The 26,627-nt window shown below is 32.2% G+C and overlaps 12 protein-coding genes across 12 annotated transcripts; 7 read left to right on the forward strand and 5 right to left on the reverse strand. All coding sequences in view use genetic code 12, as the record gives it.

The window, feature by feature from the left end:
• Positions 1-17: 17 nt before the first annotated feature.
• DFJ63DRAFT_310324 (MutS family protein) lies at positions 18-1,769 on the forward strand (the record flags this gene model as incomplete). The annotated part of the gene is made up of 1 exon (XM_064905578.1): positions 18-1,769. The coding sequence occupies one exon, from the start codon at positions 18-20 to the stop codon at positions 1,767-1,769; it is 1,752 nt and encodes a 583-aa protein (XP_064764500.1).
• Positions 1,770-2,102: 333 nt separating this feature from the next.
• On the reverse strand, positions 2,103-3,567 carry DFJ63DRAFT_14865 (25S rRNA (uracil2843-N3)-methyltransferase). The gene has a single exon (XM_064903533.1). It carries the CDS (start codon positions 3,399-3,401, stop codon positions 2,436-2,438), a length of 966 nt encoding a protein of 321 aa, XP_064764501.1. The 5' UTR covers positions 3,402-3,567; the 3' UTR covers positions 2,103-2,435.
• A 784-nt stretch (positions 3,568-4,351) lies between these two features.
• DFJ63DRAFT_332658 (uncharacterized protein) lies at positions 4,352-7,072 on the forward strand (the record flags this gene model as incomplete). Its single annotated transcript, XM_064907716.1, has 1 exon — positions 4,352-7,072. The coding sequence occupies one exon, from the start codon at positions 4,352-4,354 to the stop codon at positions 7,070-7,072; it is 2,721 nt and encodes a 906-aa protein (XP_064764502.1).
• Positions 7,073-7,316: 244 nt separating this feature from the next.
• FRS1 (phenylalanine--tRNA ligase subunit beta) lies at positions 7,317-9,092 on the forward strand (the record flags this gene model as incomplete). Its single annotated transcript, XM_064905579.1, has 1 exon — positions 7,317-9,092. The coding sequence occupies one exon, from the start codon at positions 7,317-7,319 to the stop codon at positions 9,090-9,092; it is 1,776 nt and encodes a 591-aa protein (XP_064764503.1).
• A 96-nt stretch (positions 9,093-9,188) lies between these two features.
• On the forward strand, positions 9,189-10,436 carry SEC4 (Rab family GTPase). Its single transcript, XM_064903546.1, has one exon. The coding sequence runs from the start codon at positions 9,580-9,582 to the stop codon at positions 10,204-10,206; it is 627 nt and encodes a 208-aa protein (XP_064764504.1). The 5' UTR covers positions 9,189-9,579; the 3' UTR covers positions 10,207-10,436.
• Positions 10,437-11,241, reverse strand: MCI4 (Mci4p). Its single transcript, XM_064903540.1, has one exon. It carries the CDS (start codon positions 11,071-11,073, stop codon positions 10,666-10,668), a length of 408 nt encoding a protein of 135 aa, XP_064764505.1. The 5' UTR covers positions 11,074-11,241; the 3' UTR covers positions 10,437-10,665.
• On the reverse strand, positions 11,241-12,304 carry IFU5 (WW domain-containing protein IFU5). Its single transcript, XM_064903537.1, has 2 exons — positions 11,558-12,304; positions 11,241-11,488 (listed from the first exon to the last, which is right to left on the reverse strand). The coding sequence occupies exons 1-2, from the start codon at positions 12,063-12,065 to the stop codon at positions 11,409-11,411; spliced, it is 588 nt and encodes a 195-aa protein (XP_064764506.1). The 5' UTR covers positions 12,066-12,304; the 3' UTR covers positions 11,241-11,408.
• Positions 12,305-12,543: 239 nt separating this feature from the next.
• Positions 12,544-16,065, reverse strand: DFJ63DRAFT_283732 (uncharacterized protein; the record flags this gene model as incomplete). The annotated part of the gene is made up of 3 exons (XM_064904740.1): positions 12,544-14,303; positions 14,364-14,836; positions 14,987-16,065. 3 exons carry the CDS (start codon positions 16,063-16,065, stop codon positions 12,544-12,546), a joined length of 3,312 nt encoding a protein of 1,103 aa, XP_064764507.1.
• Positions 16,066-16,190: 125 nt separating this feature from the next.
• DFJ63DRAFT_316462 (uncharacterized protein) lies at positions 16,191-17,208 on the reverse strand. Its single transcript, XM_064906693.1, has one exon. It carries the CDS (start codon positions 17,009-17,011, stop codon positions 16,265-16,267), a length of 747 nt encoding a protein of 248 aa, XP_064764508.1. The 5' UTR covers positions 17,012-17,208; the 3' UTR covers positions 16,191-16,264.
• Positions 17,209-17,231: 23 nt separating this feature from the next.
• On the forward strand, positions 17,232-20,009 carry DFJ63DRAFT_310333 (U6 snRNP complex subunit; the record flags this gene model as incomplete). Its single annotated transcript, XM_064905580.1, has 1 exon — positions 17,232-20,009. One exon carries the CDS (start codon positions 17,232-17,234, stop codon positions 20,007-20,009), a length of 2,778 nt encoding a protein of 925 aa, XP_064764509.1.
• An 88-nt stretch (positions 20,010-20,097) lies between these two features.
• CDC60 (leucine--tRNA ligase) lies at positions 20,098-23,493 on the forward strand. The gene has a single exon (XM_064903532.1). It carries the CDS (start codon positions 20,186-20,188, stop codon positions 23,459-23,461), a length of 3,276 nt encoding a protein of 1,091 aa, XP_064764510.1. The 5' UTR covers positions 20,098-20,185; the 3' UTR covers positions 23,462-23,493.
• Positions 23,494-23,667: 174 nt separating this feature from the next.
• On the forward strand, positions 23,668-26,610 carry CDC4 (SCF ubiquitin ligase complex subunit). Its single transcript, XM_064905408.1, has one exon. The coding sequence runs from the start codon at positions 24,161-24,163 to the stop codon at positions 26,453-26,455; it is 2,295 nt and encodes a 764-aa protein (XP_064764511.1). The 5' UTR covers positions 23,668-24,160; the 3' UTR covers positions 26,456-26,610.
• Positions 26,611-26,627: the final 17 nt, after the last annotated feature.

Here is a 26,627-nt window from a genome sequence, read left to right on the forward strand (position 1 = left end):
TCGAAATACCAATCAAGATGATCAATACATCAAGATATGGCTTCATTACAGAAGATAACATAAGTCACATAAGTAGGAGCAAATCAGCGGTTGCAGGTACAAAATCAAGACAAGATGGAAGAGGTTCAACTAAAGTAATTGGAAGTATTTATGTATCAAAGTCTGATTGCACCAAAGTTGGAATATGCTTTTTAGATTACAATACATCAGAACTAATAATGAGTACTTATCAAGATTCTCAAACGTATGTCAGAACAATGCATCAGCTTTATGTTTATTCTCCTACTGAACTTCTAGTATTGGAACATCATTTCAAACCTGTGGATAAGTTAGGATTAATATTGCAATCCAATCTCCTGGATGGTATAAAGTTAATCCATCCAAAGGCAATCTATTATAATATATATGAAGGAATTGAGTATTTAAAGAAGTTTTCAGTTGATGTGATTACCAATTTAGAAGTTGAATTTGCTGATAAGGAATTATGTTTGGCAGCTGCTAATGCTTGTATAAAGAGTATGATTTTATCTACAAGTAGTCGTGAAATTTTGACAAGACTCAAGGTCAAGTTTCAAACTTGTGAAAATACAATGCTTATCGACCATAGAACCATTGTTGAATTAGAATTGGTAGAAAATAAGTTAGATAAGAAAGGAAATTCACTCTTTAAAGTATTGAATAAATGTTGTACGAAAATGGGTCAAAGATTCTTACGTAACAATATTCTTCAACCTCTTACCGATTCTAGAAGTATAACACTTAGATACGAAGCTGTTCAAGAATTGAAAAGCAATCAGCCAATACTTACAGAATTAAGAAAAGAAATGAAATCATTGCAAAATTTTGATGTGTTATTGAACTGCTTGGTGGCAGGTTATGATCGTAATGATATTAAAATTAATGATCAAAAAATTAATAATGTATTATTATTAAAATCCTCTTTACTTTGTGCTGTTAGTTTAGCTACATTTCTAACTTCCCAAGAAAGTCATTTGCTGAAGGAAATATATCAAATATTATCTAGTGATGATATAAATAAAGCTCTTGAGCTAATCAATGAATCTATTAGTGAGGATTGTTCTTGGGTAAGTGGAAGTTTAGAACTTAGAAACCAAAAATCTTTTGCAGTTAAGAGTGGTAAAAATGGATTATTGGATATTTCAAGACAGCTTTATCAAAGTATACTAAATGAAGTATCACAAGAAGTTCATGATTTAGCAGAGGAATATAATATCAATTTAGAGTATAGGTTTGAATCCAATCGCGGATTCTTTGTTAGAGTGAAACAATCTACTTTAGAACTACTTCCAGACATATTCATAAACCGGGTACAGAAACGTAAAATAATCGAATGTACTACATTAAACCTCATGAAGCAAAGTTCTAGATTCAATGACGTGAATTTAGAGATAACCATCCTTAGTGATAAATCTATTGATAACCTCTATAAAGACTTAACTGACTACACTGCTATCTTATTCATGGTATGTGAAGCATTTGCAACTCTTGATCTTTTGTGTTGTTTTGCATTTAGTGCAATGATTTCAGACAGAAGCTACTGTGCTCCAGAAATATCCACTGAATTGCAAATCAAAAACGGCAGACATCCAGTTTTAGAAACAGTGTTGAAAGATAAATTTGTTCCAAATGATTATTTTGTGCTGAAATTAACTTCCAGATTTCAAATAATAACTGGAGCAAACATGAGCGGCAAGTCTGTTTATCTAAAGCAATTGAGTTATTTAATAATCATGGGACAAATGGGATAAAGGTCCAGCAGAATATGCAAGAATATCTATTCATAAAGCCATTTTTACTCGTATTTGTCCTGATAGTAGCGAGGCCAATGTTTCTCTGTTTTCTAAAGAAATGAAAGAAATGGCTTATATTTTAAAGGAGATTGATAAAGATTCATTATTAATTGTCGATGAACTAGGTAGAGGTTCTAGTTTCAATGATGGGTTTTCTATTTCTTTGGCTATATCAGAATTTTTAATTAATACTGGAGCTACCATTTTTATGTCCACCCATTTTCGAGATTTAGCTGAAATATTGAGAACACGAACTGGTGTTATATCATCTTATATGAGAGTTAATTTGGATCAAGATCAGCTTAAGATGAATTACCAGGTTACTAGAGGCGAAGTAGATATAGAGAATTATGGAATTAAGTATGCTGAATCATCAATGCTATTCCCAGCATCGCTCATTACGGAAGCAAAGAATATTGCTCATAAGTTAAGAGTTGCAAGTCATACGGAGGTTACTGAAACTTCATATGTTCTTAAGAGAAGAAAATTAATATTTGATTTATATCTTGCATTGAAGAATATAAATGATGATAATTCAGATGACTCTATGTATTATTTTAGTATTCTATCTGCTATTCAACAACGGTTTGTTGAACAAATTACCGAAACCTCGTTTGATTAAATCTATTTCTTTCTATAAAGTCTATAGAAAAATCTCATATTCTCCATTTTCAATGCATAGTTAACTTCCTTAGTATTTACTCTATACCAACAACTTTCACTTTCCTCAACAATTTCCCATGGTCCACTATTGGAGCCTTGTTTTCCTACTAATATCATATCAATTAAAAATTGAACTGGGAACTTTTTAGTCCCGATGGTTATATTAGAAAATGAACCGGCACTTTCTGCAATCAAAAGTAATGAACCTGTTTTACATTTAGCGTTAAGTAAGTTAAGATATTTTATGGTTTCTTGACGTTTTTCAGCAAATAATTCATTAGTAGTGAACATTAATGTAATTAAATCAAGTTCTTCATACTTAACATTAGAAGTGTTTAACTTTAAAATGTCATCATATATGAAATCAGTCTTTAATTTTTCTTCCTTAAGAATCCAATAGGTCTTAATATACTTTTCAACTGTTGATATTATATTACTCCAATCTGCAATATCAATGATTTGTAAAGATAAATCTCCTGAATTGGAACTATTTCTTAATTTACTGAATACAGAACATAATGCAACATATTCTGCAGCAGCACCTCCACCAATACATAACACATTTGAAGAAGTTTCCGTTTGTTTGAATAATTCAACTATTGGTGTTAATGATGAAAATAATGATGCATAGCACAATGCTCTTGGTGGGGTCCATCTAGCTAAATAAGCTAACCTTCTATCTTCATCTCCAAAAGCACTGATGTAATCTCTATTGAATAGATCTCCCTTTACAGTCTGCACATGCTCGTATAAGTCATCGGAATCAATAACTTCTTTAAATGATGATTCAAATAATTTTATGATTTGAGATGGTTCTAATGTATTATGAGTTGTAAATGGCAATTGACCCTTGATATCATAAGTAACCTCGTCGTCATCTTCACGATCATCATGACGATCTTGATAGTTTTGTGATCTTCGACTCATCCTATCTGTTTAAATATATAAGATATCCAATAAGGTATAATCGTAAGATCTATATTAGGTATAAATAGTTTAACCTCATTGCTTTGCGGGTAATAAAATTTATTTTTGCAAGTATCTTCGTGCGGCTCATTGCGAAAATAAACAGACAGAAAAATAAAAGACATGAAAATTTTTTTTTTATTATACAACTTTTCTTTTCCTCTTTTTTACAAAATTATCATCAATCTGTGTTACGGTAGACCCTCAGACTAATGCTTCAGCTAAATCTTCGGATTGTTGGAGTATATCTGTAGTGGTTTGCTGTAGCAGATCGGCGCTCGAGAAGCAAGCTTTACGTACACTATTATGGTTCTATTATCATCGTTAAGCAATTAACATCCATTGTAACTGTTTGACGCGATTTATTGATATCTTGGTCCTCATTCGTGAGTTGAGCAGGACGTTGGTAGATGGTTAGGTTATTCTGGCTTGGTATAGGGATGAAATAGTTGTATGTCCTCTTTGAGGTTTATGGCAGAGTAGCTCCGTCGACAGGTTGTAGAGAAAGCGGGTCGATCTTGAGCTCACTTTAAATTCCTCGGAATTTGAAGTTGTAGCTCGGTCATTAGGTTCGTAGCAACATATTCCTGAACTCTGCGGAGGTCATAATGGCCACTGACGATTTGAGTAAAACCATGTTGCAAACACATCATTCCAATTTGTAGACTTTTAATCTTGTTAACCAGTATTAGTATTATATTATCCACTAAAAATTCTCTGGCTATTCTACTTTAGGCACTACCAATTTTTGTGTAATTGTTTCCTACGCCAAAAATATATCTTTTTTTTAGCGTGATATCGCCTTAGACCAGTTTATGATCTTAAGGTACCTGTTACATTTTAATTTGATAGGTAATCGTTTTAATCATACACTAGATCAAGTGATGCACCCACCACAAGATATATCTAGGATGAACTCATCAGAGTTATCATTCAATGGTGGTTCATTTGGTCCAGGGAAATACAGAAACAAAACAAGTCTAACCGAATTGCCGAGCTTACCAAATCAAGTATTACCATCATCACTGACCATATCAGAACATTCTATAAGTCAAGAGGATAAACATGAACCAGAACCAGAGACAAGTTATGTGGAGTTTGATCTTAGTGGAATGGCCAATAGGAATTCTACTCTGGATAGTTTAGGATTGGTAACAGAGAAGACCATTAATCGAGAATCACCCATTAATATCCATAAACAAGAAGAACTCGATAATACACCAATTAAAGTTGAATCCGAACCAATTGTAGAGGAAGATGATGACTTCTTCAATACTGCATCAGACTGGAAAGCTATGAAAACCATAGCTGACCTTGACTATTATAATGATAAAGGAGAATTAGAATATTCTAATCATGTCAATGATAGCAATCCTAATAAACAAACATATGCATATACAAAAATAGACACAGAAGAACAAGTTAACAAGTATTCGGAAATGGATCAAAAGACTGACTTTTTATTTAGGTCCAGAAAAGATAATGCCAATAAACCACAAGCTGCATATCAAAAGGAGGATTTAGAGTATGATTCAGAAGAGGATGATCAGTTTGTGGACGAAGATAACGTAGACTCAGAGGAAGCTTTACAAGGAACTAAAAACATGCTTACTGAATCACAAAAATTTGCTTATTTGGGTATAACAAAATTACTTACAGTGGAAATGGCTACTGAATTAGCTAAGTTACAAATTGGAACATCTGATCGTATAGCTAAGCAAATGAGTTTAGGTCAGAGAAATTTCTCTAATTGGACAATGTATGTAATGACAGAATTATATTCTCACTTAGATGCTAATAATGATGAAAAGAAAATGATTGAAAATTTAAGTATTCATGGATTAGAAGTTACTGATCTTTCCAATAGTTTAAAAGAAGTTGGATCAAATGCAAAAATAAGACTGGTCAATAATCAAATAGAAGCTGATTTTGATTTACGTTGGGTTATTATTTGTGATTTGTTTCTTGAACTTTTAAAAGATGGATATTATGACTGTCGTTCAAGAACATTACTCAAGAGATTTGCTAAAACATTAGGCATTCAAAAGGTTGAGTTATTACAATTCGAAAGGAGATTAATTGATAGTTTGGAATTGGAAACAAAGGAAAAATCAATTGAAAATAAAGACGAATTGTTGAATGATAAACTGTTCATCAATAAACACATAAAAAAGAATAGAAGAAGACGTTTAGCATATATAGGGTTAGCTACTCTTGGTGGTTCGTTAGCTATTGGTCTTTCTGCAGGTTTATTAGCTCCTGTTATAGGGGCTGGGTTGGCAGCTGGTCTTACAACAGTAGGTATCACAGGAACAACAGGGTTTTTAGCCGGTATTGGAGGTAGTGTAATAATTACTACAGGTGGTGTTGTTGCTGGAGCCAAAGTTGGATCTAAAGCAGGAGCAAGAAGATCAGGTGATGTTCAAACATTTCAACTTAAACCTTTGCATAATAATAAAAGAACAAATCTAATTATAACAGTCAGTGGATGGATGAATGGTGCTCTAGATGATGTTAGATTACCATTTTCAACCGTTGATCCAATTATGGGAGATATGTTTTCTCTTCTTTGGGAACCAGAAATGTTGCAATCGATGGGTCAAACTATAACTATTTTAGCTAGTGAAGCATTATCAACCTCCATTCAACAAATTCTTGGAGCAACAATCTTAACTGCATTAATGGCTGCTATCCAATTACCCATGGCTCTTTCAAAATTATCATATTTATTAGACAATCCATGGAATGTATCTTTGGATAGAGCATGGAAGGCGGGAAAGATATTAGCAGATACTTTAATAGCTGGTAATGTCGGAGTGAGACCAATTACTTTAGTAGGATTTTCGTTAGGTGCAAGACTTATCTATTCTTGTTTAATTGAATTGGCTAAACGTGGTGGATATGGTCTTATAGAGAATGTCATATTACTTGGAAATCCAATATCAGTTAAAGATGATCAACTTGCTTTGGCTCGTTCTATTGTTAGTGGTAGATTTATAAATGGATACTCCACTAAAGATTGGGTTTTAGGTTATTTGTTCAGAGCCACTGGTGGTGGATTACTGACTGTTGCTGGTCTTTCACCAATTACCAGTGTTAATAATATTGAAAATATTGATTGTACTAACCTTGTTGAAGGTCATATGTCATACAGAAAAGCTATACCTAAGATTTTAAAATTGATGGACTGGGAAGTCTTAAGTGAAGAATTCGCTGAAATTGAAGAACCAGATCCAGAACAAAGTGAAAGAGCTAGAAAGTTAGTAAGTGAGTTTGATGAAGCAAGAGCTAAAATGAAAGAAGAAATGAATTCAGAAGCTCAACCTAAGGGATGGAAGAAATGGTTTAAACCTAAGAATAGAGATTGGTGGGAAACAGTTGGAAAAGCAGAGGCCGAAAAGGAAGGAAATAGTAATAAGAGTAGCATAGATGAATATGAAGTTGAAGAAGGAGATACGACAATGTCATCAGATGTTGTACCTGTTTTTGATCTTCAAGCATTACAGAATGAAATTAATGATATTGGAAAGCTAGCTGGTGAAGATGAGAAAGAATTGGAAAAAGCAAGAACTGAATTAGAGCCACCAAAACCAGAATTGGTAACTAATGAAGTTCTTGAGGATGTAAAATAGAAGTATATCTTAATTATTTCTGTATTGAGTCTTAGATATAATTTTAACTCATGAATAAACCTATACCAGTAAGACATTCTGAATTTTACGAACCATATTCAATAGTCGTGTAAATCATAGAACGTCGCATATTTTTTTTAAGTACTCTGTCCAAAATTTTTTTTCAGCACTAAAGATTTGACTCATACAAAATCCTTTACACGTTACGTTAATAGAAAGTTTTGTCCTGAATTAAACAACCAACATGCCTACTATTCCTGTTGACAAGCAAGATCTTTATGATCTCTTAGGTAGAGAATATACTACTGAAGAATTCGACGAATTGTGTTTTGAATATGGTCTTGAATTAGATGAAGATACCACCGATGAATGTGTTGGAGATGAAAGGCCTCAGTTAAAGATTGAAATACCTGCTAATAGATACGATATGTTATGTATCGAAGGTATTGCCCAAGCTTTGAATGAATTCTTAGGGAGAAAAGAAGCTCCTAAATATACTTTCAAACCAGCCAAACCAGAAATCAGTTTAACTATTAAACAATCAAGTGAATCAATCCGTCAATATGCTGCTGCTGCCATTTTAAGAAACATCAAATTTGATAAGAGACGTTACGAATCATTCATTGCATTACAAGATAAATTACATTCTAACTTGTGTCGTAATAGAACTTTGGTTGCCATTGGTACTCATGATTTAGATACCTTAACCCCACCATTCACTTATGAAGGTCTTGCACCAAAAGACTTTAAATTCATTCCATTAAATCAAACTAAAGAAATGAATGGTGAAGAATTAATGGAATTTTATGAAAAAGATAAAAATATTGGTAAATTCTTACATATTATTAAAGATTCTCCAGTTTATCCTGTTATGTTAGATTCCAAGAGAACTGTTGCTTCTATGCCACCAATTATTAATTCTGAACATTCTAAGATTACTTTAGATACCAAGAATGTTTTCATTGATGTTACTGGTACTGATAGAACCAAGACTGAAATTGTGGTAAATCAAATGGTTGCTATGTTTTCTATGTATTGTGAAGAACCATTTGAAATTGAACCAATTCAAGTCATATCTGAACATAATAATGAATCTAGAATCACTCCAACCATTACTCCAAGAATTGCTGAAGCTGAAATTTCATATATTAATTCATGTGTAGGATTAGATTATTCTGGTGAAAAGATTGCTCAATTATTAAAGAAAATGTCCTTAAATGCTAAAGTTTCCGCAACTAAAGATGATATACTTGAAGTTCAAATTCCAATAAGTAGACCTGATATATTACATCAATGTGATATTATGGAAGATGCTGCTGTTGCATATGGATTCAACAATTTAAAGAAAACCAAACCACAAGGTGATTCATTAGTGGCCGCTCCATTACCAATTAATAAAGTTTCTGATATTTTAAGATTAGCATCAGCTCAAGCTGGATTCTTAGAAGTCATGCCATTAACTTTAAGTTCTCATGATGAAAATTTCAAATTCTTAAGAACTGTTGATGATAATACTCAAGCTGTTAAATTAGAAAATCCAAAGACTGTGGAATATCAAGTGGTTAGAACTACCTTATTACCAGGTATCTTAAAGACCATTAAAGAAAACAGAAAGCATTCCTTACCAATTAAGGTCTTTGAAAGTGGTGATGTTGTTTTTAAGAATCCAGAATTAGAAAGAGGTGCTTATAATCAAAGAAATTGGGCTGCTATCTATGCAGGTAAATCATCTGGGTTTGAATTTGTTCAAGGTTTATTAGGAAAGATTATGCAAACTTTAAGAACTCCATGGTTAGAAGATCCAATTAAATCAACTGGTAGAGGTTATTGGATTGAAGAAGATAAAGAAAACCCAACTTTCTTCCCAGGAAGAGGAGCCAAGGTTCTTTTCAGACATCGTGAAGGTGCCAAAGTCCAAACCATTGGATCTATTGGTGCTTTACATCCCGAAGTTATGACTTCATTTGAAATTCCTTATGCCGCTTCATCCGTTGAAATCAATGCTGAAGTTTTCTTATAAGTAACGAAATTTGTCTTGCTAATAGTAAGTAAATTTAGAAATAGTACATGTTTTGCTAATCCCAGCTACTGTTTATAATATATAGAACCTCCCTTAACCATTTAATAAATCGTTTATAAAATATATCTTGGTAAACGGTTAAAATAGATCTAGCCGGCCTTCCATTATGTGAATAATTATTCCGAATTGAGACAAGTCGTGACCGACCCTAAAAAAAGGAGGGAGCAGAACAAAAGTTAAAAAAAGTGTGAGTTTGGGAAAAAAATATCAAACTAGCATACCAAAAATTACTAACGGATCTGTAAGCCTTGTACAAGTAATAACATATACTATTTCATCATCATATCAATTGGTTTGATAAATTCAGGTTCGATTTGTTCTACAATATTATAGGACACAACTATTCGCATTCAGGATTTAACGTTAATTATTAAGTTATAGACACGAGGAACTAAAATATCTAAAAAAACACAGACACGGTAAAATTATGTCAGGTAGAACTCCATCAAGATCTTATGATCTGATAATGAAATTGTTGTTGGTTGGTGATAGTGGTGTTGGTAAATCATGTTTATTATTAAGATTTGTTGAAGATAAATTCAACCCTACATTCATTACTACTATTGGGATAGATTTTAAGATTAGAACCATAGAAAGTAAAGGCAAAAAGATTAAATTACAAGTTTGGGATACTGCAGGTCAAGAACGTTTTAGAACCATCACAACGGCTTATTATAGAGGTGCCATGGGTATAGTTTTAATCTATGATGTTACTGATGGAAGATCGTTTGAAAATGTTGAAAATTGGTTTCAAACTGTTACTCAACATGCCAATGAAGATGCTCAAGTTTTCTTAGTAGGTAATAAATGTGACGATGAAGTGAATAGACAAGTATCTAAAGAACAAGGTCAAGAATTAGCTTCCAGATTGAATATTCCATTCTTAGAAGCTAGTGCCAAGAGTAATGAAAATGTTGATACTATCTTTTATGAATTAGCTGGTATTATTCAAGACAAACATGCTAATGATGAACAAGCTGCTCCTACATCTACTTCTAGTGGAGGTATTAATATTAATCAAACTGGAGCTAATATCAAGAACAACTGTTGTTAGAAAGATGTGTTGTTATATAAGGTTTAATTTCTTTTTCTTCTACTTCTACTTCCCTTTCTTCTACTTCAAATTCCTTTTTTTATCCCCATAATTCTTTCAACATAATAGTTTCATATTTTTAATGTCTTCTTGTTATAATGACTTGTTCTATAGTTATCTTCTTATTCTACTAGTTCATTTTTTTACATACATATAAAAAAAAAACATACTTTTATCCTGTGTTCCAATATACATATAAAGAGGAGCTTTTACAATCACATTTTGTCATGTAACTTTGAAAATTCGATTAGCGAATAAATATATTAATCTAATATAATAGTTAGAAAAGAAGTATCTAGAACATTAACTAACCAGTCAATTGAAACTGTTACTTTTTGATACAAGTGAAATAAAAAAGACAAACTTTATGAATGAATGAATGAATGTATGCATGTATGATTTTTGTAAATACATCAGTGATTAAACTTTCTTACCAAAGTATACCCATTGATCATCTAAAGGTTTTTCAGCCAATTCTTCCCAAACTTTCAAACTTGCTAATTCATTAGCTAAATTTAATTCTTCATGAGCTTGAATGACAATTTCTTCAATTAATCCACCTCCAATTTTATTTTCTATATTTTCAGTGATTTCTTCTTCTTCTACTATCTTTAATCTATTCTTAGTTAAAGCTTCAACTGATTGTCTATATACTGATTCTTTTGGAAATTTGGTATCTAATACAGTTAAAGTATGATTATATAATGAAATTAATGCTGGTCTTGGGTTTGGATGTTGGTATAAACCAGTCAAACCAGTTGGATATCCGGAAGCAGCCTTGACCAATACTTCTTCGGCTTGTTTGAATAATGTTCTTGAGAATCTCATGTTAGTATTATATGATATTATTCTTCACAGATCAATTGATATTTAATTATTGATATTGACATTCATTATAAATTGTTTTTCTCATCCTGTGGTTGGATGAAAAATGTCGTACCCTCCAAAAAAAAAATGGTAGACCTTCTTCTATACAGGATATGGCAACCAATTAATTATTAAAAAACATACATTTAAATAAGACAGTAACTAACTATAGTTGAAATAAGACTTTTGTTCTAGTAAACAATGTAGAGAGTTGTAGAAATTAACCCATTGAGGGTTGAATATGATTGAATGAGGTGAAAAGTTAGTTAGCAAAAGAAAGATTTTTAGTAACCCTATTACCAATCACCTCCACCGAAATCACCACCTCCATTATCAAAGTTACCATTATCAAACCCACCACCATTATTATCAAAACCTTGTTGGTCATAACCTTGTTGTTGATCCATACCATTGTCATAACCTTGTTGATAACCTTGATCGTAACCTTGTTGTTGTTCATGATTATCCCACAGATTAATGGCATCACCTAAAAGCAAACCCCCTAACAAACCACCACCAACACCCATGGCCATTGATCCTGCACCAAAACCACTCTTATGAGGACGTTGTTGTTGTTGTTGTTGTTGTTGTTGAGCGTATTGTTGTTGAGGAGGATAACCTTGTTGTGGTGGATAACCCCCATAACCTTGTTGAGGTGGGTATCCTTGTTGAGGAGGGTAACCAGAACCAGCATAACCTTGTTGAGGTCCGTAACGAGCTTGTTGTTGAGATGGAGGAGCTTGTTGACGTTGTTGTGATTGAGCTGGAGAATAAGATGGAGGTGGAACATCATCACCAGGTTTACTATTAAAAGTAGTACCTTTTGGAGCTTCCCATGATGATTTTTTAGATTCCAAATTAACATAAAACCAAGTCTTATACTTATCATCGAATTTAGCTAACCATCCATTAGGAACTAATGGTGGATTACTTGGATCATTATTTGCTGCCATTTTGAATTGAACAATCCCTCAATGAATTAACTATTACACCAAACGATCTAGACTCAATTAAGAATATTACAATGATCAATCGAATCTATTATAATCAAATAATCAATCTACCAAGATCAAAATCAATAAATGTTGGTGTGTAATATCGATAATGTTGATGATGATGATTAGAATTGATTTCAAATTCAACTTCTTTATTTCAGTTGATTGATGAGAAACTGGAGGGAGAGAGAGAGAGAGAGAGGGCAAAAAAAAGAAACGAATTATTTGCAGGGGCTTGGTCGCCGTCGTTGTTATCATTTCAAAATTTTGTTTTGTGGTGCTGAGTGATAATTTAAAAATTTAGGGGTAAAATATCGAATAATGCAGAACGTTGGATTTCCTATTTAGTATATGATAAGAGCTGTTTAATATATTTAGTCAGGTCAGGTCATGTCATGTCATCTTTAAGTACATGCATCGACATATATACACAGTTCTATTTCTCAAGTGGAAATATCTCTTTAACTAATTCATCAAATACTTCAAAAATTAAATGCTTTGTAAGGTACTCATTTTGTAGCATACTAAATATTTTTGAAGTTGCAAATGCAGTATTTGAAGTTCCAAATATCTTAGCACATGTTTCATTCATAAATAATCCTAATAATACTTTAGCTTCTTGTCTTGTAGATGATTGTTGATAATATGTTCGAATTGGTGGTGGGTCTTTAAACTTCCCATTGGGGAATAATGTATTCTGTAACCATCCCATTATATTTAATAAACTTTGCTCGGTTTTCAATTGTTGATCGATTTGTTCATATACTTTCTTTTCAATCGTAGTACCAAATATTTGTTGTAATATAACAATAAGTGCTCGACCTCTTAACCAACTCTTGGAATTATTCAATCTGAATACTGAAATAAGAATGTCACAAATTGGTTTCACAAATATTCCTGTATTAGTGGTTCCATATTCATCAAACAGTTTTAATTCTTGTTGCATATCAATAATATTTTTCATCACTTGTTCTTGGTTTGGATTAACAATATTACCTTTACCTTCTGCACCTCCAACATTTGTATGGGTTACATTATCATTCTCTTTAGTAATTGTGATATTCGGGACAATTCTACTTGAAATCCCATTATATAATCTATTAGCAACCAGTTCAACATAACTCTTGGATTTACCCGACTTCATACTTTCATCTAATGTACTTTTATGAATACTAAAATTCTCCGATGATAAAAATGATCTAAAAGCAATATCGGAACAAACTTGAGGTAAATTGATTAACTGTTGTAAATACTCTTCTAATGCAATTTTACGAAGTTCAACTATTTGTCGTTGTTGGAATTTTAAAACGGTTTTCCTAGGAAATTTAATTAATCCAACTTGATTAGGATATCTTGATTTCAAATATTCATGTAATTTATAAAATTGACTGAACCTTCTCGCAACAACCCATCCTGCTTTAACAACATTTGGATCATTACTATCAAATTTTTGAACTTCAATAATATATAAAATAAATTCTTTCCCATTTTCATTCCCACTAATATATGATTGTATACAAACTCTCGATTTACCATACAAACTATTATCATTCTCTTGGACGATATATTGTTGTTTTTGTAATTCTTTTGAATTTATTTCTCGTTCTAAACTTACCATAGATCTTGATAGAATTTTCAAATCTCCCACATTATTAGTAAGTTCAGCTTTTCTTAATAATGGTGTTAAGATAATTACTTGCTCATTCAATTTTTCAATTTCTTCAGTTAACTTGGGAATTTCTTCGGCAAGATTCAAATTCCCTGGTGCTGCCACAAATACTTGTGCAGAGGATCCTACTTGGTCGCTACTGATGACGTTCTCTTCATCTACTACTTTAGCATCAATCTCACTTCCTTCAAGTGTTTGTGAATCATTTTGAAAACTTAAAGCATCACTATCATTATCAGATTCATCACTGGAATCGTCAAATAGTTTAGATCCTCTAAAATGTGCAGCATCAGCTGCATCATTACCAAATAATGTTGAAGATTCACCAAATAATTCCTTTTTATGACTAGTCTGTGATTTCTCCGAATCAGAAAAGTAAATCAACGAAGATGACGAGCTACTCTTATTTTGATCATAATTGAATTCATTAACATTAGCTGATTCTCGTGGCTTGCTCATAATTTCACTAAATGCATTTTCAACAGCTTGAATAACATCAGGATTAACCTCTTCAGCAATGGTATCATCTATAGAATCAAATGATACATCCTCGTGTCCAACTAATTGAGTTGATTTAGCTGGTTGACTTGTAATGTTGGTTATGATCTTTGAAAATGATGTTGAACTCTTAAATTTTACAAAATCATTATCTTCCATTTCTTTATACACTTTATTCTGAAATTTGAATAATAACTTTCTGGCTTTCAGATATGACTCAAGGCTGTCCTGATTGGAACTTGTAATAGTTTTGAAATTAACAACATCAACATCCGTGTCGTCAAAAATATCCAAACTAGTATAATTTGAATATATATCTTTAATATCCAGTAAAGATGTGAACTCTAAAGATAAAGATAGATTACTTTCACCATTTTCACCTATAGTAGAATCTTCCAAAGGAGCTTTGATCAGTTCAACTTCTAACCAAAAGTCAAGAAACTCTGATCTATCTCTGTAAGACATGAACTCTTGGAACAACTTCAATAAATGCAGATTATTCAATATATCATAAAGCTTGACGTTTTCAGTGGTAGTAGTTTTATGAGAAATAATTGGATTACTATGTCTCTTTAATTCGATTGCTCTTATGTTTAAGGTTTCATGAAGCTTTCTGAGTCTTCTGTAGACTTCTTTGTCGCTGGTGGGTAAATTAGACATCATTCTTAATTGAATTTGAATATATCTTTCAATCAGTCGTATATCATCCAACGAATCAATAGTATTTACTGATTTTAACAATTCTCTATAAGTTCCAGTATCCATATTTTTAGTGATGGTATATGCCTTATTAGAATCTTCAAACTCTTGTAATTTTTGAAAGTTTATAGATGCCTTTGATGATAATTGTTTCGTATGAACTTCCAATGCTGCAAGTAATTGCTTCACTTGATCTCTATGTTTTAAATTATCTCCTATGAGATTGACAATTAGCATGTTATAAAAATCAGCTTCACTAAGCAATCGGAATACATTAGTCAATATTGTACATGCAACAATTTCGGTTAAAAATGCAATTGAAACTTCATTCTTAGATTCCTTTTCTGATAACAATTGAGGGATGATTTCAGCAACTTTTGATCTTAGATACTTCTTTTCATTTAAATCAGATTCACCAGTTGTGGATAATGTTACTGCTTGATGAATTTTACCTCTATCATAATTCTGAGCCACTAATCTATGAAACTCTTGGGAATCTGCTTTGGTATTGTTTGATTTCACTAGATCTTCAGCTTTAATGTAACGAGTGAAATGTTCATTTAAAATGGGTAATATATGAGTTACTAATAGTTTAGCAAAATCGATATCTTGTAATTTCTTTTGAAATGTTTGTAATAGAAGCTTGACTTCTAAACTAACACTTTCTTGAAATAATGTGTTTGAAGAAACACTAGTAAACCAAGAATTGATGAAATCATTAAGAATCAAATCTATGAAGGTTTCGAAAAGCTCTGATATTTCTATTGATTCATTAAATATGGGGTCGATCAAATCTTTACTGTTGACCGTCAATGCACTTGTTTGTTGTTGCCAATTATCGACAACAGTGAATTTGAATCTACCATTCCGCCTAGATATTATATTAGTTTTATATTCACCCCTAGTAGTAACGATCACATACACAAGTAACCCAACTGAAATACAACTTCCCAATATCAATGTCAATAAATAGGTATATACTCGTCGTATTATATATATTAATATGAAACCACATAGTATATACCAACCACCTTCTCTTATAAAACGATGGAAATCAATCTTGTTCAAACTACTAGTTGCTAGTGAAGGCATTATAGTTAGCCAATATTGTGTTGGAACAACTAGTTCTATGAAATCGTAAGTACTTATGATAAAGCACTGGTTCACAGTTACAATAGTTTTAGCCGCGTTATCTGGTCTGGTTAACAAAAAAAAAGTATCATTTTGAATATTAAAATTATGCTATTACTATTTATCTATAAAATGCATGGATTGTCTATTGTACATTTAATTATTTCTTCTCTTTCTTGGACTTCTTCTTGTCCCTATTGGAAGAGTCGTCTTCAGAAGAATCTCTCTTACGCTTTTTAGAAGAGCTCAGTGTTTCATCTTTGGTGATATCTTTACTTTTCTTCTTGTGTTCCTTTTTATCTGATTTCACTTTCTTCGAAACTTTACTAGAGATTTTATCATCTTTCTTAGATTTACTCTTTTCTTTCTTGTCTTTCTTACTACTCTTCTTCTCTTTCTTTATTTTCTTGTCGTTTGATTTTTCATCCTTCTTACTCTTCTTCTCTTTCTTGTCTGACTTTACCTTTTTCTCTTTTATTTTGGTCTCAATAACTTCTTCTACTTCTAGTCGATTAGAATGCAATGCTTCATCTATGTCTTTAGCTACCTTGGATGCTATTATATGATCTTTGGTCTTTGTATGATCTGTCTTCCCTACTGTTCCTTGTAAACCTTCCCCTTTAACAAACATCCTATATAATACTGATGTTTCCTTTCTCATATGCAGAATAACTTGGGAAGAGTTTTGTTTGAAAGAAACTTCTCCTGAACTTCCATTATTAATTTCTAAACTTTTCAATTGTCCATCAAATAACTTCTCCCACCATACATCTGCATCATTTGCATCATGTCCTAATCCTTTAGTATCCTTTTTATGCTTCACCAATAAAGGTTTCTTAAGACCACCCTCTTGAAGAGCTTCTCCTTCCTTCCAACCAAAGGACTTTAGATACTGATTAGCATTCATATATCAACTATAACTAAACTTTTATGTATTAACTTGACGTCAGATCAAACTATAGTAGTTAAAAATAAAAAAAAATATTAAAAAATTATATTAAGAGCATCTTGAAACAAAATTCCTGTATATAACCCAAAGAGATGAAGCTAACATAACGGTTATAATATAATTGATGATTTTTCAAACCATAATTGTTACAGGTCTAATTCATTGACAAACTTCAACAATGTCAAATAATATGGATGAGGAGATTAAAACTTTGAAGAATGAGTTATTTGATTATGAGAAATTCAATGTCGATAAACATGACAGACTTATTTCACTTCTTAGTCTCAATAGAAGACAAAATATTCAATCTATAATAGCGGCTAGAAAGATTAAGAAGTTATATTTCATTCTTTCACCTCGAGAATACTCAGATTGGCTCGAAGATATAAATTTGATTGATGATTACTGGGTCAAAATAGATCAACTTAAGGAGTTTTATTTCCAAGTGTTAAATGATCATCCTGTGGTTACGTATTGGCTGGGGTTCTTAAAGTTCATTATAAGTGATTCCAATGCTGGTGTTGAAGTTCCACCTCAATTGGCGCAAGCATTAAAGGTGTGTTCCTTTGATTACAAAGATAGTCATATAATATGGGATATTGCCCTTGAATATTATATTAATAACTTGGAAGAAGAATCATCCCCAGAGAAATTTGATATGATTTTAAAGTTACAATTGAAAAGATTAACTTATCCACATGCAGAGTTGGACAAATCATTTGCATCATTTTCAGCCTTTATTTCAAAGTATGATCTTAACAATTATGGTGAACATATGGTGGCTGCCAATAAAATCTTCTCCGAAACCAAGAAACAACTACCATATTACGATAAATTTGAACTTCATCTTTCCCAACATCCTGTGTCCAGCCATGGTTGGATCACTTATTTGGAAAGTATTGCAAAGTACTCCAGAGATGGAGATATTAGGTCCGTGTTAGCCTTATTTGAAAGAGTCATATCACTGGTTAAAGAAAGTACAAAAAAACTGTGGATGGGATTCTGGTACCAATGCTTATATATTTTGTATGAAAAGAATACTGAAGATAATTCAATGATTGAACAATTTCTCATAAAATTTATAAAAGCGTTTCCAAATGATCCACGAACTTATGCTGAACATATTCGATTAACTGAAAGTCAAGAAGTTCTTTCTAGAATGGATGCCCTTGATCTTATTAATAAGGCAGATTACAATCATTGGAAAGTTGCCGGAGAAGCAATCTTATCGCAAGAGTTTAGAGCAGCAAAAGATGCAGATGAAAACAAAATCACACTTCTTTACATGGACTTAATGAAATTTTGTCAACATGCCATTTATTCCAATAACGATAAATCCCACTCTATTGAAAAGTTAAGTATAGAAATATTCTTAGAATTAGGTGATTATGAAAACGCTGAGAATTGGCTTGAACAAATGTTAGAAAAATTTGGTGATCAACATGAAGTATGGTTATATGCCTATGAATTTTATAAGAAGAATAAGAAAGTTGATAATGACTTTATATCTACCTTATTCAGTAGGGCAGTGACTTTTGCCAAATCTCAAGATTTCCTTGAAGCAATTAGCAATGAATGGCTTATTTTTGAACTGGTTCATAACGGCAAAATTAGTTATACTAGTGCTATGATTGAGATTAACAAGCAAAGAAATATAATACGAAAGAAAGATCTTGAAGCTAGCGTCGCAGAAGAGAAATCTACTAAGGAGAAACCTGTTATCGAGCCAAAACTAGTAGTTAGTGAAACGAAGAAGAGAAAGCTTGAAGAGAAAGAAAAACAAGTTGATCTGGATGATAATGAAATTAAAAGATCGAGAGAAAATTTTAGTGTTAAAGTCACTAACTTAACTGATCATGTTCAAGAAAAAGATTTAACAGCAATTTTTGAAGATTGTGGAGATATTAATGAAATCCAAATTGTTCATAATAATCATCAACCATATGCAATTATTGAGTTTGTTAATGAAAGAGGTGTATTGGCAGCTTTATCCAAGAATTTAAAGAAACTTCACGATCAAACTATTTCTGTTGTAAGACAAGAAGAAGCCACTATATTTGTTAGTAATTTCCCCCCTACTTACAGTAAAGATCAAATATTAACAATCTTTCAAGGTGTTGGTCATGTAATAAATATCAGATTCCCTAGTCAAATTCCACAAAAGACAAAAAGATTTTGTTTTATTCAATATGACAGTTCAGAATCTGCTAAAAAGGCAGTTCTATCTTACAATAATATAGTTGTAAAGGATAAAAGTAAAAGAGATTATAGTATAAAAGTTGTCATTTCAAATCCAGAAAAGAAACTGACTTCTAATTCTAATTTGAATCGAGATGCCCCTATGGGTGATAGAAAGATCAGGGTTCAAAATATACCAACATCATGTACTGAAAATGAACTTGGAAACTTTTTAGGTCAATATGGAGAAGTTGAATCTATTGTATTTCCTCGAAGTAATAGAAGAAGGGATGGGTCCAATAATGATGGATTAGCAGTAGTATTATTCAAGAGCTTGGATACTCTTAATAGAGTTTGTGAAATTCCATCTCTTTTATATCAAGGTCACCATCTCGTTATCACCAGGGTAAAACCACTAGATGAAGTATATGATTATGATGACCAAGCTTCAATAGGGGTATTCAATTTAGATAGAACTATATCAGGTCCACAATTGAAGGCATTTTTGCAAGACAATGTTGGTAGTGTTAAAAGGGTTTCAATCTTTCCAGAAATTGGTGCCGCTTTAGCTGAGTTTTACAATGTGGCTGATGCTGGGAGAGCAAACATGATTTTAACAAATGCCAGAATTGGGGATAACCATATCACAATCACTACAAAACACGAAGTGGTGAATTCTCGTAATCGTGTGAAACAAGGTCCTTATAATAATTATAGACCTTCTCCTTCTCGTTATGATAGTTTTGTACCTGCTTCAGTAGCTCGTAGAAGAAGATGAAAAAACTCACTATAAATATATGTATTTCTGAGCGGTAGCGCACAGATCGTGAAAGTTTTATTTTTCCGCACGACTTGTAGTTTTTGTTGGAGGTGAAAAAAAAATTCCATGAGTCAAAAGACGGCTAGCTGTAGAGTTAGAATCGACTAGTAGAACAGTAACTATAGTATTACAAGATGAGTGGTGCTGTTAAGTTAGAAAATACTGCCAGAAGAGATGCTTTAATCGAAATCGAGAAGAAGTATCAAAAAATCTGGGCAGATGAAAAAGTATTTGAAGTCAATGCTCCAACCATCGAAGAGATTCCAATTGAAGATACCGATGAATTAAGAGAAAAATACCCAAAACATTTCTCTACTATGGCATTCCCTTATATGAACGGTGTTTTACATGCTGGTCATTCCTTTACTTTATCTAAAGTTGAGTTTGCTACTGGTTTCGAAAGAATGAATGGTAAGAGAGCTTTATTTCCATTAGGTTTCCATTGTACCGGTATGCCAATCAAAGCTGCTGCCGATAAAATTAAAAGAGAACTTGAACTTTTCGGTACTGACTTTTCAGGTGTTCCAACTGATGAAGAAGAAGAACCTAAAAAAGAAGCATTCAAAAGAGAAGATGTTACTAAATTCACTGCCAAGAAATCTAAAGCTGTTGCTAAACAAGGTAAAGGTAAATATCAATTTGAAATCATGATTCAAGCTGGTATTCCAAAGGAAGAAATCCCAAAATTTGCTGATTCATCTTATTGGCTTGACTATTTCCCACCATTGGTTCAAAGAGACGTTACCAATTTCGGTGGTAGAGTTGATTGGAGACGTTCTTTTGTCACCACTGATGCTAATCCTTATTTCGATGCTTTCGTTAGATGGCAAGTTACCAGATTAAGAGAATGCAGTAAGATCAAGTTCGGTGAAAGATACACCATTTACTCTGAAAAGGATGGACAAGCTTGTTTAGATCATGATAGATCTTCAGGTGAAGGTTTAAACCCCCAAGAATATACCGGTATTAAAATTAAAGTTACTCAATTCGCTGAAGAAGCTAAAGCCATCTTAGCTGAAAATAAATTTGATTTAGAAAACAAGAATGTATATTTAGTTGCAGCTACTTTAAGACCAGAAACCATGTATGGTCAAACTTGTTGTTTTGTTTCTCCAAAAATTGATTATGGTATTTACAATGTTGGTAATGGTGATTACTATATCACTACTGAAAGAGCTTTCAAGAATATGTCATATCAAAAATTAACCCCAATTAGAGGTAATTACGAATCTGAAGTCGTAATTAACGGTAAAGCTTTAATAGGATCCAAGATCAAAGCTCCATTAGCTGTATATGATGATTTATACGTCTTACCTATGGAAACTGTTTTAGCTACCAAAGGTACTGGTGTTGTTACCTGTGTTCCATCTGATTCTCCAGATGATTTCATTACTACTAGAGATTTAGCTAATAAGCCAGAATATTATAATATCAAAAAGGAATGGGTTCAAACTGAAATTATCCCAATTGTTCAAACTGAAAAATATGGTGATAAATGTGCTGAATACTTAGTTAATGAACTAAAGATTCAATCTCCTAAAGATGCTATTCAATTAGCTCAAGCTAAAGAACTTGCTTATAAAGAAGGTTATTATAATGGTACCTTAACTATTGGTAAATATAAAGGAGAAAAAGTTGAAGAAGCTAAACCAAAGGTTAAAGCTGATTTAATTGCTTCTGGTGATGCTTTCGTTTATAACGAACCAGAAGGTGTTGTTGTTTCCAGATCTGGAGATGAATGTATTGTTTCCTTAGAAGACCAATGGTATATTGATTATGGTGAAGAATCATGGAAGAGTGATGCTTTAGAATGTTTAGCCCATATGAATACTTTTGCTAAAGAAACCAGACATGGTTTTGAAGCTGTTTTAGATTGGTTAAAGAATTGGGCTATTACCAGAAACTTTGGTTTAGGTACCAGATTACCATGGGATGAAAAATATTTAGTTGAATCTTTATCTGATTCTACTATTTACATGGCTTATTATACCGTTGATCGTTTCTTCCATTCTGATTTCTTTGGTAAAGTGAAAGGTGTTTATGATATAAAACCAGAACAATTAACTCATGAAGTTTTCGATTATATTTTTACTAGAAGAGAAAATATCACTACTGATATTCCTATCAAACAATTAGAAGTTATTAGAAGAGAATTTGAATATTTCTACCCATTAGACACTAGAATTTCGGGTAAAGATTTAATTCCAAACCATTTAACTTTCTTCCTTTATACTCATGTTGCTCTTTTCCCAAAGAGATTCTGGCCAAAGGGTATTAGAATTAATGGTCATTTAATGTTAAACAATGCTAAGATGTCAAAATCCACAGGTAACTTCATGACTTTAGAACAAATTGTCGAAAAATTCGGTGCTGATGCTTCTAGAATTGCTTTAGCTGATGCTGGTGATAGTGTTGAAGACGCTAACTTTGATGAAGGTAATGCTAATGCTGCTGTTTTACGTCTTACTACCTTGAAAGAATGGTGTGAAGATATTGTTAAGAACAAGGACTCTCTTAGAACTGGTCCAACTGACAACTTTTTCGATCAAGCCTTTGAAAATGAAATGGCTGCATTAATTGAAGAATCCTACGAACATTACAGTGCTACTTTCTATAAAGCTGCTTTAAAGACTGGTTTATTCGATTTCCAAACTGCTAGAGATTATTATAGAGATTCAGTTTCCAATACTATTGGAATGCATAAAGATTTAGTTCTCAAATATATTGAAACTCAAGCTTTATTAATTGCTCCAATTGCTCCACATTTTGCTGAATATATATATAAGGAAGTTCTTGGTCATAAAGGATCAGTTCAAACTACTGCATTCCCAAGAGCTAGTGTTAAAGCTTCTAAATCAATTATTGATGCTCTTGCATATGTTAAAGATTTATCAAGATCCATTCGTGAATCTGAAGCTAATGTTATAAAAAAGAAGAAAGGTGGTAAGCCAGCTGATGTTGATCAAGATAAACCTGTTAAAGTTACCTTATTTGTTTCTAAATCATTCCCAGAATGGCAAGATAATTATATTGAAATAGTTCGTGAGTTATTTGAAAATCAAACTTTAGACGATACCAAAGCTATTAGAGACAGAGTTGGTAAGGATATGAAACGTGCTATGCCATTTATTTCTCTTTTAAAACAAAGATTAACTAAAGAAGATCCAGAAACTGTCTTCAATAGACAATTAGCTTTTGATGAAGTTGAAATCCTTAAATCAGTAACTTCAAACATTAAAAAATCACCATACTGGCTTAAAGTAGAAGAACTCGAAATCATTTCTTTTGACAATGGTGCCTCTAAGGGAACAGATGTTCTTACTGGTAAAGAAGTTGAAATCACTGTTTCAGGTAAGATTGTTGATGCTTCAGTTCCTGGTGAACCAGGTATTTTAATCAAGAATATTTAAGCGTAAGCTACACCTATTTCTTTGAACCTTTTTCTCTTGTTTATAAACTTACTCTAATCTATCTTTAAATATTATCAATAATAGATGTATGATGATACGATACCTTTACCTTTATTGGATGTAGAAAATCATGTTGCAAATAATCATAGTAAAAGCCATTCCTGCAAATTCCCTCATGCTTCAGAAAACGGAAAAAATCAAAAAAAAAAAAAAAAAAGAAAAGAAAAAAAAAATTGTAGTTTTGTGTGGTGAACGTCGTTTTCGTTTTATCAACAACAATTTAACCCAAATTAGTCAAAGGGGTCCCTTACAAAATAATCCACACGTTCATACGTTAGAACTAGTGTAACATCACTAGATCAATAGTTGCCGGTTATAATAGGTTATAGGAGTGGTGAAAACTCTTTTACATCTATCAACCCTTCATTTTTCCAGTTTAGTGGTCTTATTTAGCAGCTGTTTCAGTCTCCTTGTTTAATTAGTTGTGAATTAAGATAGCACCACAACGCCTTTAAATTTAAGAAGATCCCAATCAACACTGTTTATACACATTACTATCTGGTGAATATCAATCAAGATCAAGAATATAGTTTTGATCATTTAAGTTCAATACATTTTTAGGCTATCGATTTCTACGGGTAATATAGTATATTCCCCTCAAGAGGTATTATCATATAACTATAGTAAACAGTTGAAATCATGTCAAACAATCAACCACATCAGTTCCCTATAAGAGAGGAAGAAGCAAAGTTTGATTATAAGTTGTTTAATCCAAACGGGAAGTTATCTGATTCATGGTTACAAAATCAGTATCAGCGTCTATCTATAGAGTCTAACGACCCCCCAAACTCAAGAGAAAATAGAAAGCGGATAAGGGCTCCACAAGACTTATCTCCCACTAATGACGTATACGATAAAGAAAGTACTGATTCTGGTGATGAAATGTTAATATCAGATAATGACTGTAATAGTCAAGTGTCAGCTCAAAGTGGATTTCTTTCAACTACGATTTCAGCCGCTTCAAGGGAAAATAGCTTGGCTCATCCTCCAAAAAGAAGACTAACAGCTTCAACTATTGGGGAAATAGTTAACTCTAACCCTTTCCATAATCATCCAGATCAAACTACCTTAGTGAATATTCCCCGCGAAATGATACGTCAACCATCCGATCATGCTTTGACTGGTCAGTTACCTCGTACACCTAATGTAATGAATTCTCCTAGTCATACCCCAGTATCTGATTTTGAACCAGAAGAAGAAGAAGAGCAACCTCAACAGTTACCTTTACCATCCCCAAGTGCATCCCCAGTTCAATCCAGTGAAACTAAACTTCCTACCTCTTATGATACCATAGAGAATCATCTCTTACAATTACCAACTAATCAAGGTGATCTTATCAATACTATCGTCAAATTATCTGGTTATTTAGTGGATAGAAATCAGAATCATTTAGTATATCGATTATTACAAAATATTAATAGATCATCATTAAGTTCATTTGATGGTCTTATCTATAAATCTTTGAAAAGAGATTTGATAAGTAATTTCCCTGTGGAACTAACTTTAAATATTTTATCAAATTTGGATCATAAAACCTTATTATCAATGTCAAGAGTTTGTAAAAGTTGGTCTCAAATTATTAATAATAGTTCCATATGGATAGATTTACTTAAAAGAGATAAATTTATAACTGATGATAAAATAATTCATGAAGAGTTGGCTAACTCTGAACAATTAACGAAAGAATGGGGTAGTAGAACCAGTGGTGTTGACATAAATGCTGCACAAATATTATATAAAAAGAGATATATAATATTGCAAAGATGGATGGATCCAACTTATCCTCCAAAAAGAATCAGTATTCCGGTTGCTGGTCAAGGTAGTAAAGTTGTAACTTGTTTACAACATGATGATGATAAGATTATTACTGGTGTTGATGATAAATTTATCAGCATTTATAGTACAAAGACTGGTGAGTTAATACGAGTTTTAGAAGGTCATGAAGGTGGAGTCTGGGCATTAAAGTATACTGGTAATACTTTGGTAACTGGTTCCACTGATAGAACAGTCAGAATTTGGAATATTAAAACTGGTAAATGTACTCATGTATTCAGGGGTCATACTTCAACTATTAGATGTTTAGATATCATTCATCCAACTGTTATCGGAAAAGATGTGAATGGTGATGATATAATTTTCCCAGAATTTCCTTTATTAGTAACTGGATCAAGAGATCACAATATCAATGTTTGGAAATTACCTATTGCTAGTGAAGATGATGAAGACACTGACGATACTAATGAAGAAGGAAGAATATTTGATAGTAATGAACTTGATAATCCATATTTGATTGCAGTTTTATCTGGTCATACCGATTCTGTTCGTACTGTTTCAGGATTTGGAAATATTATAATTTCTGGTTCTTATGACTCTACAGTTAGAGTTTGGGATTTAATGAAAAAGGGTGAATGTAAACATACTTTAATAGGTCACCTGAGTAGAGTTTATTCCATTGCTATGGTGTTTGATACCAAAACCTGTTTTTCAAGTTCAGTTGATTCAAATATTAATGTTTGGAATTTTGAGACTGGGAAATTATTGAAAACATTAGAAGGACATTCATCATTAGTAGGATTATTGAACCTTAAAGATGGAATATTGGTGTCTGCCGCTGCAGATACCACATTAAGAATTTGGGATCCTGTCACTGGAGAAACATTAAATAAATTAAAAGGACACACTACTGCCATAACTTGTTTTGAACATGATGGATTTAGAGTTGTTAGTGGAAGTGATAGAATGTTGAAATTATGGAATGTCAAAGATGGTAAATGTACACGACAATTATTAAATGATACTACAGTTAATATTTGGCAAGTTAGAATTGATTATAAGAGATGTGTTGCTGCTGTACAAAGATTTGCTGAAGATGATGAGAATGACATTTTTATTGAAATTTTAGATTTCAGTGAACCATTTCACAAAGATAATTAATGATTAATTCCTTTAACTTTCATCATATTTTAATGTTATGTTATGATTACATTTATTGGTTGCTTATCTTTATGTTTAACCATAAAGTAAATTTCTTACGATTATATATTTTCTTTTCAAATAATTTTTTATTAATATTAATACAAATATTTTATACCCATTATTTAAATTG

Source organism: Scheffersomyces coipomensis (assembly GCF_036884675.1).
Source record: "Scheffersomyces coipomensis strain NRRL Y-17651 chromosome Unknown DFJ63scaffold_1, whole genome shotgun sequence".
In the NCBI taxonomy this organism is placed as follows: Eukaryota; Fungi; Ascomycota; class Pichiomycetes; order Serinales; family Debaryomycetaceae; genus Scheffersomyces; species Scheffersomyces coipomensis.